Source organism: Limanda limanda, chromosome 9 (genome assembly GCF_963576545.1).
Source record: "Limanda limanda chromosome 9, fLimLim1.1, whole genome shotgun sequence".
Classification (NCBI taxonomy): Eukaryota; Metazoa; Chordata; class Actinopteri; order Pleuronectiformes; family Pleuronectidae; genus Limanda; species Limanda limanda.
Genome location: NC_083644.1, coordinates 14,138,802 through 14,153,558, shown reverse-complemented (window position 1 = coordinate 14,153,558; position 14,757 = coordinate 14,138,802). Strand labels below are relative to the sequence as shown.

At 40.3% G+C, this 14,757-nt stretch overlaps 1 protein-coding gene across 1 annotated transcript; it reads right to left on the bottom strand.

Annotated features, from left to right (window-relative positions):
- Positions 1-1,484: 1,484 nt before the first annotated feature.
- Positions 1,485-12,939, bottom strand: LOC133010690 (mitofusin-1-like). The gene is made up of 18 exons (XM_061078300.1): positions 12,798-12,939; positions 12,187-12,345; positions 11,959-12,094; positions 11,310-11,472; positions 9,445-9,569; positions 9,233-9,341; positions 8,430-8,537; positions 8,024-8,177; positions 7,631-7,698; positions 6,312-6,433; positions 5,779-5,905; positions 5,385-5,489; positions 5,178-5,280; positions 3,960-4,186; positions 3,655-3,834; positions 3,329-3,525; positions 2,882-3,016; positions 1,485-2,541 (listed from the first exon to the last, which is right to left on the bottom strand). Exons 2-18 carry the CDS (start codon positions 12,332-12,334, stop codon positions 2,472-2,474), a joined length of 2,277 nt encoding a protein of 758 aa, XP_060934283.1. The 5' UTR covers positions 12,335-12,345; positions 12,798-12,939; the 3' UTR covers positions 1,485-2,471.
- Positions 12,940-14,757: the final 1,818 nt, after the last annotated feature.

Sequence of the window (14,757 nt, the reverse complement as noted above, 5' to 3'; positions counted from 1 at the left end):
CATAAATTGTCAATATTGTAGGGAAAAAAAATCTTTGGACACCTCACCACTTGAATCGGTTGCACCACATAACCACAGCACCATCACCAAAATAATGCACTGCCCTTTGACTCTACAACCCACTGTTCTGACTTTTTCTTTTTTTGATTTTCTTTTAATTTATTGTTTCATGTTTTAAGCCAGTAAAGACCAGGGACTTGGTGCCATGATACTTCTCTTACAGTGCTATTGTGTGAAATTATAATCACTTGTTATGGAATAATTTTTATAGTCTTTTTCACACCAGACCTTTTTTTTGTATTTGTACAGTGGCTTGGTTATACTGATATGTTGCCATGAGTTATTGTAACCAATAAAAAAAAGCTTTTAACCAAGAGTACAAATGTTGGCTGCCTCTCTATCTAAATGTAGGTAGTAGTGAAAAATGTACATCGGAGACATTTCATTTAAGAAGCTTTTGAGGATGGAATTGACAATATACACACACAGTCCACTTATTTACATATCTGTTGCTTCTTAGAATAGTTCTGGACCAGCAGCTACTTTTATTGTGAACATGTCATTTTGACACTGACGATTCTGTCATTTAAGTCCAAAATTTTTTTTTAAAATAACTCACGTTTTGGGTTTTTAAACCAAAAGCTGATCTGTATTTTATATCCAACAATGGAGCATTTTATGAACCACATTAGAACAAGTGTAAAATGTAATTAATATATGAAAAAGGAAGTGATCTGATAATCTAAATTTGTCATAAAACTAAGTCCTATACAGCCAAATAAGTCCTATACATCATTCTGTGAAAACATTTTCAATTTGTTTTGCAATGTTAAATAAAGTGGGGAAACAAATCCTGGATCCGCCCCTTAATCAGCATCCGCACCAGTATTAAATGGGTAATTCTCAGGCCCGGGCCCCTTTGGTGGAAATCAGTTCAGTAGTTTTTGCGTAATCCTTCTTACAACTGGAAACGGAACTCCTTGGTGGCGGCAATTAAAGCTTTTTGAAAAGTGGAAAAATGTTGCCTACAGATAACACACGTTTTGAAGTTGAAGCAGTCATTACTCTCTTTACCTGTAGGTGGCAACATTGACATGATTACATCCTACCTTCCAGTAGGTGGAGCCGGTTGGCAGGTGAAATAATGTCAGACAACCACAGCGCAGATCCCCCGTTTCAGCCAATCTGCAGCATATCATATTTTTTTCTTCTATTTTAAACAATGCATTGTTTGGATCCATGTTTAATCGCCCTCAGTCCTCTTCCTTCTCTGTGTTCTTGAATCGTTCCTGCCACCAACTCATCAGCGGAACAGTGAAACCCATTGAGAAATATGTTTTTGGGCGGCTGTAGCTTTGTCTGTTCATGCTCCAAACAAACAAAACAGGGACTCATTGTAAAAAAGAAATGCTCCAATCGTGGTAAAAAAAACTCTTGGTTTGTTTAACACAGCTTTGAAAGTTGTTCAATAAACACAAAACATCTTTTCTTTTACATTTTGGCAGATTTAATACAGTCTGGTAAATGTGGAGATATTTCAACACATTCAAGAAAAAAAGAGAACAATTTTTACAAACTGTTGACTTGTGTTATTGTCACTACAAGCCTGATGGATATAAATAAAATAGGATCTTATAAAATGACTTTTTCAAAAGCTTTTTTTTTTTACTGTACATTTTAGTTTGATAGAAAACAGAACATGAACCAACAGCATTTTAGAGACATGCTTTGAATTTACTTGACCAGGATTTATACTTCCCTTCTGATTCAGAAAAATCTGTTCTCTTTCTTTATTAAATATATTTATTTTTCTTGCTACGATACAGTAGATCATGTGCCAGAACAGAAACAATGTACAATTTGACACAGGCTTCATTTGCCCCACTAAGGTAAAAAAAAGGCATATTCACAGTTAGAAGCACGTTAGTGTCAAAATATAGCACCCGATCTGTATTTTCAAGCAGACAGAGATTCTATGACGTCTTTGTGGAGCGTCAACGTGCACATCAGGTTTGTTTTACATTTCTCCAGCACCTGAAGCACCTGCCAGTCAGAGAATGAGGGGAAATACTGTCGTGACTGCGCCCTCACCCTTCTCTCTCCCCAAAGAGGAACCACAGATCATTTTTGTTGTCTATAAATCAGTGTTTTCATTAATCGATTAATCCTTAAAAAACTCTGATCTGAATTAAAATAATATTTTACTAATTAAACAAAAAAAAGGGCCATGTCTTGACTTTTGAAAAACCGGCTCCCGATGAATGATTTATATTTCACTGATTGTGAAAATAGCCACTGGATTAATTTGCTCTTGACTAAACGATTAAATCAAACTTGTCAGCACCACGGCCCAGAGGATAACTTGTGTAGGGGGGCTGATGGGGGACGACCAGGGGCGATGAGGTGGCGCCTGAATGAGGAATGACTGGCTCTTCTCGAAACCAAGTGTGGAGCGATGAAGAGGAGCATCTTCACTGCGGAAGCTGCAGGTACGTGCTCGTGAACACCTCCAGCTGCCTCTCCAGGTCTGTGGCTTTGTGTCTGCAGAGGAAACAAACACGTCAAGTAAATCATGCAGTTTGTTTTATTTATTTTCAGAACTGCTCTTTCTTTGACAGCTGTCGGTCATCCAGTCAGGAGGAAGTCGGGTGGAGTTCTGCTGGACTCCACGTACTATAGAATAATAAATAAGCTTTGGAAGAAACTCCAACTACTGAGGCAGATCCTGTTAGTCTGACCCGAGTGTGGATGGAGAATTTGTTGATTGTTAAATGGAATCATATCTAGTACACACATTTTTCCTGTTTACCAGACAGTCATCCACTCTGTCTCCACTACTCCCCCCCCCCCCCGCCCCAACCAGAGAAGGAGCTGCACAAACCGCAGGCTCTTCGAGTGGCTCTGGACAGTCTCCAGCTGATCTATCTTGACTGTCAGTTGGCGGATTTCTGCCTCCAGCTCTTTTTGCGTTTGCTCCACCTGCTGACAGAGCCGAGCAAAGGTCGAAGTCATCTCCCTGGCAACAAAGAGGGCACAGTGTCGCACTGGTTATTTATTTAGCCCCACAACAGAGGGGAAGGCTGGGTGGAGACATGGCTGTGCAGAGTTAGGCTTTGTCAGTAGCTTATCAACCAGGAAATTGAGGAAGGGTTCAGAAAAAATTTGTATTTGTAATGTAACCTAAAACATTTTTGTGATGCTGTATGCAAAAGGAATAATAGACTGAAAGAATTGTCCAAAAATAATCTTAAATTGGATCAGTGGGATAATTTTACTTATTAAATACAGGACTACCTAAATGAACTGCAGATGCAGCATCAGGACTTACTTTTGGACCTGGTGGCTGCAGCTGCTACTAGTGAAGCTGACAATAAGCTGCAGCTTCTCTGTAGCGTAGTCCACAAACTGGCGCTTCAGCGTGCGCTCCTTTGCCTTTGTCGTCCAGGTGAGTCTCTCGTACAGGTACAACAAGCCGTACAGCGAGGACGAGATGGCAATCAGCCTCCAGCCGACTGTTCTCCATACCTTAGGGAAAACCGACAGACAGAGGCTGAGTTCGCACTCACAGGTTAAAACACGTGGATTAACATGGATGGTTTTCAATGTCAAGTGTTTGCGTCCACCAAGTACAAAACAACTAAAGAAACCACATACCACTCCTCCAACAATGAGAACGCTCATCGAAGTGCGGGAGGTGAGGGAGGCCACATTTGTTGCCACGGCTACCATCAGGTCCTCCTGGGTCATCAGGGCTGTCTCCTGGTTTGCTTGCGATGCTATGGAGGGCGGTCCTGAGGAAGGAGTCAGGGCCACGGGCAGTACTGGTCGAGAGCCCTGGGGGATAAGATGCTGAGTTTAGAAATCTGACACATCTTTTGTGTAGTGTCACCAGGAAGTTTAATTCTTCCTCACCCTCGAAGCCCAAGTAACCAACTCTATTCTGAAGTCACGCTCCGTACCTGTAGGTTCTGATCCACCAGTCTGAGGGCTTTCTGTGCATTGACAGATCCCAGGAAGCGGTGGACCAACGCTGTCCAGCCCAACGTAAACTGAAACTCAATGTTCTCCTGGAAGTCGCTGCAGAGTGTGGCGCAGTTAAGGTCGTAACATAGGTCAAACTTCCTGCTGGGAACCAGCATGTTGATTTGGCTCTGGGCCGTCGAGGGGAGCAGAGGGATCATGCTCTCTGGAGAGAGGAGAAAGAGATTTACACAAACAGGAATCACTGGAACTTCTGTAGCTTAGTTTGTATTTTAAACGTGTAATGATACACAGGTAACAACACACAGAGAAACAATATCACAACATTATCATTGTGGTATCTGCTGTTCCTCATCTCTCCTGAGGGATCAAACAACAACAAAATATCACACCACAATTCACAACAGCAGCTGAAGCCTTTTCATCAGAGGGCACATTAACACCTTTTCAACATCAGTGTCACAGTGACGCATTTGTAGCAGGATGGGGTCTGTGATGATGGCATTCAGTGAGGAGGGTAAATATAACAGTGAGCAGGGTGTTACAGATCATAGCCCGAGAGACCAAAGGGTTCAGGCTAAGTTTTATACAAGAGTCTGAACAAGCGACTGCAATCATTTTCTATGAAAATATAATATATGTCTTAGCTGGGTGCGAAACAAGGGGGATCTGGGGGGGTCAGAGACCCCTTGATTGACACTTGACACCCCATGTCTCAAGACATACTAAGTCTAGTCTTAGACATAAGTCTGCAAGGTTTTGAGTAAAGATACAGTTGTGATAACAAACCACTCAGTTTGTTGATCAGATATTTGCCTTCTGCAGTTTATTTTTGAACCAGTACTTTTAAGCAGGAGGAAGCTCAATTCCTCTACTAGTGGTTTCTGTTCTTTACACTTGGATCATGAAGAGGTGAATGACTATTTTTCCCACACCACTGCAAACCCTCCACTGGAAGCTTAAGCCATTTTCAGATATGCAATCCAGAAAAGGCCTGGAGATTTTCCAGAGTTTGCCTTTCACATATGAGGAACACAGCTGGATTTAACCCATCTGTCAATTCAGCAAAGATAGTTCCCCTCTACTGGCACAGAAGCACTGAGACTAAAGGCTTACCTCAGTAATATGAGCGTGAATTGAACTATCTGACAAAATGACCCAAAGGTGGACTCTTGATTTTGTCGCAGTTAAATTACCCATCATGTATCTCTGAGAAAACTGGACAGATGCATCCACGGCGTCGGAGCAGCGGTAGGCCAGGTTCTTGCCCATCCCCTCCTCCACATGAGCCAGCAGCTCCTGTCAACAGCAACAGGGATCAGAGGTCACATGGAACACAGTCAATGAAAGAGAGCAGAGGATGAACCAGGAAAGGTGACAATTTAACCAGGGCGGCTACTTACAGACTTGTAGATTTTGAGGATTTGAGGTGAGGGGTGGAAGTCGGAGTGGAACTCATCTATGATCACATGGAGACGGCAGATTTCCTCCCCCATTGCGCCAGACACCTGGATAAACCACAGTCAGAGTCATGAGTCTCCCACAGCACAGGAGCAGCCTTCTGAGTATCGCTAGCAGCACTTAGTAGCTCAAACAAGCTGAAGATACACCACAGACTGGTTGTTTCTGATAGAACATCTACTGTGTGTGTAACAACATTGATCACACTCTAGTTGGGATTTGGAAAAAAGGCTTTATAAAAGGCTGCACAACTCTAGAGCCACAAGTTCAAACACAGTAGTGACATGTGCATGTCAGAAGGTTAGAGACTCTCAAACCACTTGTCACCTACGTTACCTTGGTTTCCACTTCTTCACTTATGGCTTTAATCTTTGTCTTGATGTCAGAAATCAGCAGGTTGAGTTGATTCTTGACAAACTCCAGTCGGTCAATCTGATACTCTCGGTCCTCCAGTGCCGCCACCCTGAAGCCCCGCCCCACCAACAGGAAGAAATGTCACAAATACAAACCAGCAGCTGAACAATTAAGAAAAAAATAATAAACACAGTAAGGTAAAGATACACATGGACCACCGTAAGAAAAAGCATTTGAGAGAAATCCACTGACAGTTATAAAATGTAGTATCTGAAATTTATCCTATAGAATCTTATTTTACCACAAAAAGTAAAACTTCATAGTATTGACCAAATTTTTGTTGAATCCATAATTGTACCCCAAATTCATAGTTTACCTCAACAAGCCCTTCATGGCGTTGACAAGAGAAGACAATATCAGTGTGACATTATCATTGAAATCAGATTAGCATTAGCAATTCATCTCTAACAACGCGCTCCCGACAACAACAAAAAAAAATCCAAATGAGTACTCACCTTTTCTCCGCTGCCTCGATGTTGATGTCGTCCATGATGCTCTGGACCTTTTCTGTGATCTGCTTGGCCCTGATAGTGTGCTGCTCAAACTTTGTTTTCACTGCTGACTGCGAGATACACTCCTGCGAGGCCATAACACACAAGTTACTGTGACAGTTACAGGGGCTGCGGCTGGGCCGGGTGCGTGCATCACACGCCACCGGGGACAAACAGGACAAGACAGACACCTGCTACTTTTAACTCAGGAGAAGAAAAGAAAAGGAAACTCAGGAGGGAAAATGAGAGCAGCAGGGTGTGCGTCTTGAGTCCCACAGCCCACAATCTGTTTTTAAGGTCACAGTAATGTGTTGGTGGCGCCACAGTAAAAATCAAAAACATATAAAAAGAATACAACCAAGAAAGTAAATGACAGAAAAAACTTAATGAATAGAAATATTGTATCGCTTTGGGATGAATTTTATCATGCTTTAGGGATCTTGAAGGTTGTTGTTTTATGAAAATTTGAGATTAAATGGCCTTTAAAAAAACATAAATAAACTAACAACTACAAGGTTATAATAATTTCCTTTTCCCAACTCATGGGCTGTCATGACTGTCTGTCATGGTTATGATCCACTTTTTTTTCCTTTAAAAACAGAAGCAACTAAAGTCAATGATCATTTAGGGTCTTAACTCAAATGTCGTAGGGACAAATTCAGTTTCTCCAAGTTAAAAGCAAACAAACACACAAACACAAAGAAGACTCAACAGGTGGTACAGTTCAGACAGAACAAAATCAAAATGGAACAAAAGCAAACGGACGTCTCGCCGAAGTGAATCTAGACTTCAGCAATGAAGACGCAGGTTGATGGAAAAGGCACAGTGACTGGTCTACATGGCCTGTGGGGCGGCCGGCCGGAAACTGTGCGGTTAATGGTGAAACCTCACGAGGAGTTAATGTGCCAGCGGTTGACTGGTCAGGTAAGTGGTCACTGTTAGGAGACTAACTCCTGCAGCTAATGTCTTTGAATGCACAATAACCTCAAACAGAACAGAGCCTGAACTGAATGAATTAAAAATACCATCCTCTACTCTGTCCTGTAGTAACTCACACCAACCAGCATTGACCAGGCATCAACCTGAGTGAACTTCTTTCAGCTGAGCCTGGTCAATTGTGCAACCTGCTGTTTTTGACTCGACTTCACACCTCAGGCTTGAACCCCTGAGACGTCTTTCTGGTACTTTATTAACAGTATCAGTGTTTTTATCAAATCTAATCCATTTACATTGAACAAATTATTGTGTAGTTTTCCTCGAGCTCTGTCTCCTTTCAAACACACCTCAAACCTCCTCTCAAAGCACTGGAACTCCTTCAGTCTCTCCTGGAAGCCCTCAGCCAGAGCGCCACCTGTGGAATGAAGTACTTGCCGTCACTGCAAGCTACAAAATATACATATAATACACATTTCTAATGACTTTTGGCTCAATTTCTATTACTGTAATGACTGTTTTATTATCATTATCTGTTGCAATACAAAAGCATGTGCCACTTTCCATCCATTACACTAATTAAAAATTAAAAAGATTTTTTGGACATAATTTGACAGAATGTGAACGATAGCAGAAAAAACCTGCATCTGAATTTCATATAAACTACATATCCGGTTTATAAATTATATATAAACAAAGATTGAAGCCCTACACATACAGCATCACCTTTCTGTTTCCCTCACCTGATTCAGGCATGCCCTGTGCTCGTTGCATGCGGGAGTTTAGCACCTCTTTTGCGGAGACAAAGAAAATGCGGTCGGGTGCCTGCTCCCGGTCCACAACCTTCAACTCCTCCACAAGGAAGTTGACACACCGGTCTGTGTGCTGCTTCCTCACCTGGAGCAAGAGACTCACTTTCTTAGAGAGGCATTGGTGTTTGTAATTTAACCTCATGGAAATAAAATAATAAAGATAAATATTCATTAATATATATATTAAAATTGAATGTGTTCAGTTCAAACAAAGTATAAAAACAACACATTCCTTTTAAAACCCAAGAAATCTTAAAAATGATGACATGTAAAACACATTCAGTAAAAAATAAAAGGTTTGTTTCTGAAATGAGGTGGACACAAAGGGTTGACTCACATCCTCCATGTACTCCGGTTCATTTGCTGAGGCGTCCCAACGGTTGTTTAGAATGAAGATGTTCGGCTTTGACAAACGTTCATTAACTTTGTGGAAAAAGTGCTTTTCCTAGACGGGGGAAGAGCAAAAATAGACGGAAACAAGATGTCAGGGATGTTACTGATAGCGATAAATTCATTATTTTATACCAACATTTTACCTTTGACAAGTTGAAATATTTGAATTCAATCGAAATATGTTAATTTTACATAATTTATTGTTGCTGTTCATTACCCACACTTAATTAACAGTGTGCAATCACACTCCAGACAGCACTATATATATCTTTGAATCAACCATAAATTGGGTGTTCATCCAGGGATGGTATTATCCAGGAACATTAAATTAATTTGGTGAAGTTGGCATCACAACATGGATACAAATATTAATTGTTTCCACAACCAGACAGAATTCAGGCTATCTTACATTATGCCTGGAGTTTTATTTCTATTAAATCACCCAGAGGGGAAATGTGTGTTTGCCTTTAAGAGAAGCCACCAGGTTAAAGAGCTCTGTGATTGACTTTGCATGAATGCCTCAACAGACAGGAACAAGAGTGGAGCCTGTGAGAGACAGACACAGGCTCCACATTCCCTGCTCTGTAATCAGCTCAGCAGAGAACACGTCCACAATGGTCACATGTAAACGGTTACTTTAGTTCATATAAGTCACAAAACTGAAAACTTACTTCGCTTGCCATGATTAAATAGTATAATTAGTTACAGTATATGAGTGGTCATATTTCAGTACTTCAATCCCATTACCGTGTTCATGAGAGTGGATTCAGAGTTGGCCACCAGCACGAACACATCAGCATCAAGACAGAACTTGTCAATCCAGCTGTCCAGTTGTGTTGTGACATCTGTCCCAGGGCTAAAAAGTGTAAAAGAAGTTCAATAGAGAGTTGGAATGCATGACAGCTTCATATTATATGAGGTAAAATGCAAATCTGGCCACTAACGATGCATTCTGTTACCTGTCTACAAGCACCAGGTCATCTCGAAGCAGAGCACACTTGGTTTTTGGCCAGAAGACGCGTACGAGACATCCTGCGTCCAGACTCTCGTCCATGTGGAGAGCGTGAGCCAGCTGGTTTACTGTCTGCAGAGGGGGTGGACACGGAACGCCGTCACAGAGGTTAATGTAATGACTAACATTATAAACTAGTAGCTTTAGATTACTCTTGAAGTCATGAATTACCAATTGTTACAGCAATAACATGTTTGCCACCATTCAATATTGATTAATCTGTTTCTTTTTGGCACAACATTGATTTTGTTTGTTTTCACAGTAAAATAACAGTTTTGATAGTAAAGATATTTATAGCATTATCCACTAAACTATTTCCTTTTAAACACTAAAAGGAGAATTTGTAAAATAATAAATCAATAATAACAATCATTTTTACAAACATATTACACTACCAGTATCCACTCAGATTTTACAGAAAATGTAATGACGACTTTAGGAGTAGTTGATTTCACAATAAAACAAACATTAATTTCTAACTGTATTGACAGTGAAGCACTGACTGAAAGAAGAAACGCTTGACATCAAAAGCACGATTCAACAGCTTCTACTGAACCCATGTCAACCTCATTCAGTTCAGTGTGCGAGAGAGAGAAGTGAAGAGAGAGCAGCGTCTCCCACATCGGGCTCTCATGTCAGATACCTGACACCGCGGTAAACATCATGCACAGCCGTCACGCATCATATATGACAGCAGGTTCAAGTAGAAGTGGCTAGAGTCATACGTGTTTACTATGTTCTCTCAAAAACAAATAAATACCATTACTAAAGCTTTTAATTCAACATTTTGAGGAATCAGAATTAAGATACGAGCCTGGTGAGTAATAAATAGGGGTGGGAATTGGCAAAAATGTGACGATTCAATAGTATTGCAATATTTGGGCCACGATTCAATAGTATTGCGATTCTGCGATATATATTGCGATTCATGTCACCCATATTATTCAAAGGCATTACAAAAAATGAGGAAAATAAGACTGCTCAACTCACTTCAAATGTCACATTTAATTCTGTGAACAACATTGTCTTCTACACATTAACTGAAGTGCAAAAACTTTGTCCTTGAACATTCAGGACACAGGACCTTTGTAATTATTTTCTGAATAGGAAACCTCTCACATGAACACTGAGCTCCCAGCACATAACTTACAATTATTTAAATACAATACAGTAACATAAAGCAGACATAATAGAGTAACATAAACCTGAGAATAATCATATAAATAAGAGTAACCTAGTGCTTCAATCAAATTGAGAAAAATAAACAAATGTGTACTACTAGAGTCCAGTCCAGTTGGCTGCAAGGTCATGACCCAAAATGTTAAATTCATTTGGGAATATTGGCATTTTTGTTCAGAAAAAGAAGTTGGTCAACATGCTCAGATGTTAAAGTGCTCCTCTGGGCCATTACTATATCTCCTGCAGTGGAGAACATACTTTCCACATACACACTAGGTATCTTTTAAAGTCTGAAACTCTCCTCGTCATGCTTTGCCAGCCAGGGGCTGTTACATATATAATTATATAATTGTAAATAAAGTATTAAAAAAAATATATTATTTTTTAAAATATTGCAATACTTTGTGATACAGTATTGATATAGTCGCGGGTGCAAAATATCGCGATACTGAACAGAATCGATTTTTTCCCCCACCACTAGTGATAAACCTTGTCAGTCTGTATCCTCAGACTTGTGACTATAAGTACAACAACAAGTCCTCAACAAGCCTAAATAAGGGGTCCTGTAGTTTTCAGTGGCTGAGAACATGTTGTACCAGGTATTTACATTTTTAAAATCTAAATAATAGTCACCTTGATGCTCTTCTCCTCATCAGAGCCCTCTGTCTTGAGGTAAGCCTTGTCTTCATCTGTGCCCTCCACACTCAGGAAGCAGTTAGTGGTGTGGCCAATACCGCTGGGCAGCACGCGGTCCCTCAGCATGGCGTTGACCACTGTGCTTTTACCATTACTTGTCCTATGAGCAGACAAAACAGTCAGAGATTATCTTTACTTATAATAATAATCATGAACCATTGATCAGGACTTAGGTATAATGTTCTTGTTTGATAGTAAAAAGAAAACAGACAGTAAAATACCAGTAATATGTTCTTAATGCATTTTACTGCCTGCATAGTCGGCTGTTTCCCTGTGTTAGTTTGTACCTTTCTAGTTATATGTATGAAATCTCTCAGTCTCACCCTCTGACTTTTAGATTTACAACACGGCTCGGTTAACATCAGATTAAACTATGCAGCAGAACGAGTGTTAACAATAGAAAGTGATTAAGTGGAAGAAACCGTCTCACCTCCATTACACTAGTAAAATAATGGAAAATAAAAGTGAAAGCAAAACAGCTACGTTGACGGTTGGAGGGACTGGTTTAACTAACACAAGTGGAGTGTATATTAATGGAATTCCTATTAAAAAGACAGTTTTAGAATTGTATCCGAAAAGCATTTACCTGCCAAAGAAGGCCACTTTCATGTGTCTGCGGGCCAACACCTCCTTAATGATGGCAAGTTTGTCAGCATACGCCTGGATCTCCAACTTCTGATCCTCACTGGCGATGTCCTCCAAAGCTTTGTTCCCACAAGTTTCTGTTGAACAAACACAACAACCTCCACCATCATCATCCAGACAGATGCTGACGGGCCTGGCAAACAAACACCACACAGATCAAACCACTCACCTTCTACAAAGTCTGAGGTCTCTTTCACATAATCGAGTAGCAGTTGAAACACGTCGACGATCTTCTTCTTGGCCACGACAAAGTGCTTGAGGGGAGAAAACTCCCCCCGAGCGGAGTCTGTCCTTCTGAGTGGGGGGGCTGCAGCCATGGTTCCTCAGTCTGGAGACAGGCAGAGAGGCGAGAGGAGTCAAAGAGGTCAAACACGGCTGTGACCCTGCAGGTAAACACTTCAGTCAAAAATGGCGGTCATAACACTGCACTTGTGGGTCGGTTGTGTTGATCTCATGAATGCAGGTGCACAACTTTAAGGGCAACTGGTATATTTAGGGAAAGCGGTGTCCCGTTAGCCGAGTAATCTAACTGTGAGCACAAACACGTGATGCCAACACACAATACACAACCCACACACACAAATAAAGACACACATTTGCATTTCAATGGTTCATATTCATGACTTATATGTGAAATTCCAGGGTTAATGGAGCGGACACAGGCTCCCTACACAAGCTAGCTTTCACATTAAGCTAGCTGACTTGACCCGCGGCGTCGCGGCAGCAAGCTAGCATTAGCAGCCGGATACTGTAATACAGACAAGAACACAGTGTCCTCACCGCGGTCCTCAGACAGCCAGTGCCCTCTTCTCATTACACAGACAGCTAGTGATGAAGCGTGTGTCGAGTATGTGTGTTAATCCAGGTCCTGGAGGATGTTTGTGAAGCGCGTATCCAGGCTTGTGTTGATGACGTATGTGATTACGTTCATAGCCTTGCGAGCCGGCCGAACCACGTGACTGATTCAGAAAGTGGTCCACGGGTTTGGTGTGCGATTCAAAATAAAAGGGGCCGCGAAACGCAACGGATCACCCCCCCACACACACACACACACACACACACACACACACACACACACGTACTTGCCTTGGGAATTTATTGTGCTTTAACTCAACCGATTCCCCATGGCCACCATAATAATTGTATAATTTTACACTTTCTTTACTGCTGAAACCTTCATTTTCCTTTGATTTTATTTTGAAAGTCTCTACCTGCTATTTCCTGGTTGACCACGGTTAGCATGATGCAGTGACAGCATCCGATCAGGACAGAGGGGCGGAGACGAGTAACGACATGATTGGCGGGGAGCAGCCAATCATTGAGCAGAGAATCCATCCAACCCCTGTCATGTCCTTTAATGTCCCTGAGAACTCAACATAGATAGATAGATAGATAGATAGATAGATAGATAGATAGATAGATAGATAGATAGATAGATAGATAGATAGATAGATAGATAGATAGATAGATAGATAGATAGATAGATAGATAGATAGATAGATAGATAGATAGATAGATAGATAGATAGATAGATAGATAGATAGATATAGATAGATAGATAGATAGATAGATAGATAGATAGATAGATAGATAGATAGATAGATAGATAGATAGATAGATAGATAGATAGATAGATAGATAGATAGATAGATAGATAGATAGATAGATAGATATTTAAAGATATAGATAGATAGATAGATAGATAGATAGATAGATAGATAGATAGATAGATAGATAGATAGATAGATAGATAGATAGATAGATAGATAGATAGATAGATAGATAGATAGATAGATAGATAGATAGAAAGATATTTAAAGATATAGATAGATAGATAGATAGATAGATAGATAGATAGATAGATAGATAGATAGATAGATAGATAGATAGATAGATAGATAGATAGATAGATAGATAGATAGATATATAGATAGATAGATAGATAGATAGATAGATAGATAGAAAGATATTTAAAGATATAGATAGATAGATAGATAGATAGATAGATAGATAGATAGATAGATAGATAGATAGATAGATAGATAGATAGATAGATAGATAGATAGATAGATAGATAGATAGATAGATAGATAGATAGATAGATAGATAGATAGATAGATAGAAAAAATATGGTACAGCAGGTAATGATGCGTTTCCTCATTTCCTTTTTTTTAAAGCATGCAGTGATGCTTTACAATTCATGAATAAAGAATTCCGTAATAATATTCGTAATATATTTCTGAACGTCCATCCAAGACTCACTGGTATACATACAGTGATAAACTGCATGACATATTGGTCCAAACAACTACAGCTCAGGGTTTAGGGGTCACTCAGTCTGTATTTCATTTTCTTTTCTCTTGGAAAAGGTCAAGCACTGGTCCAAACCATACTGCAGTAACTAACCATCCATTACCTATAGCCATGCTTACAATGCTCACATGAGCAGTCTGTGAATGGGACAATGCCCGAGAGGTAACGCCTCTGTTTGTGTACACGTGTGTGTGTGTGTGTGTGAGAGAACTCAGCTTCTGTGGCAAACCAGTCAGAGCCGCGGACACTGAAACACCTCCAGCTCCAGCCTATGTTTGGCTTTGAGATATTTGAAAACCACGCATCACCTCAGAAACTCGGAATTTAACTTATCAACTTTCTTTTTTCTCGTTGGATTTTTCTCTTATGGTTTTTTTAAAGACTGTGTGTGGATTTATGATGGAGCATTAAAATGGTGAGGAAGAAA

Coding starts and splice junctions, on each gene's coding strand:
- LOC133010690 (XM_061078300.1), bottom strand. CDS start 12,334: ATGGCTGCAGCCCCCCCACTCAGAAGGACAGACTCCGCTCGGGGGGAG. Junction 8,538..9,232: donor AATCCACTCTCATGAACACG/GTAATGGGATTG, acceptor TCCCCCGTCTAG/GAAAAGCACTTTTTCCACAA. Junction 5,281..5,384: donor TCCTCAAAATCTACAAGTCT/GTAAGTAGCCGC, acceptor TGCTGTTGACAG/GAGCTGCTGGCTCATGTGGA.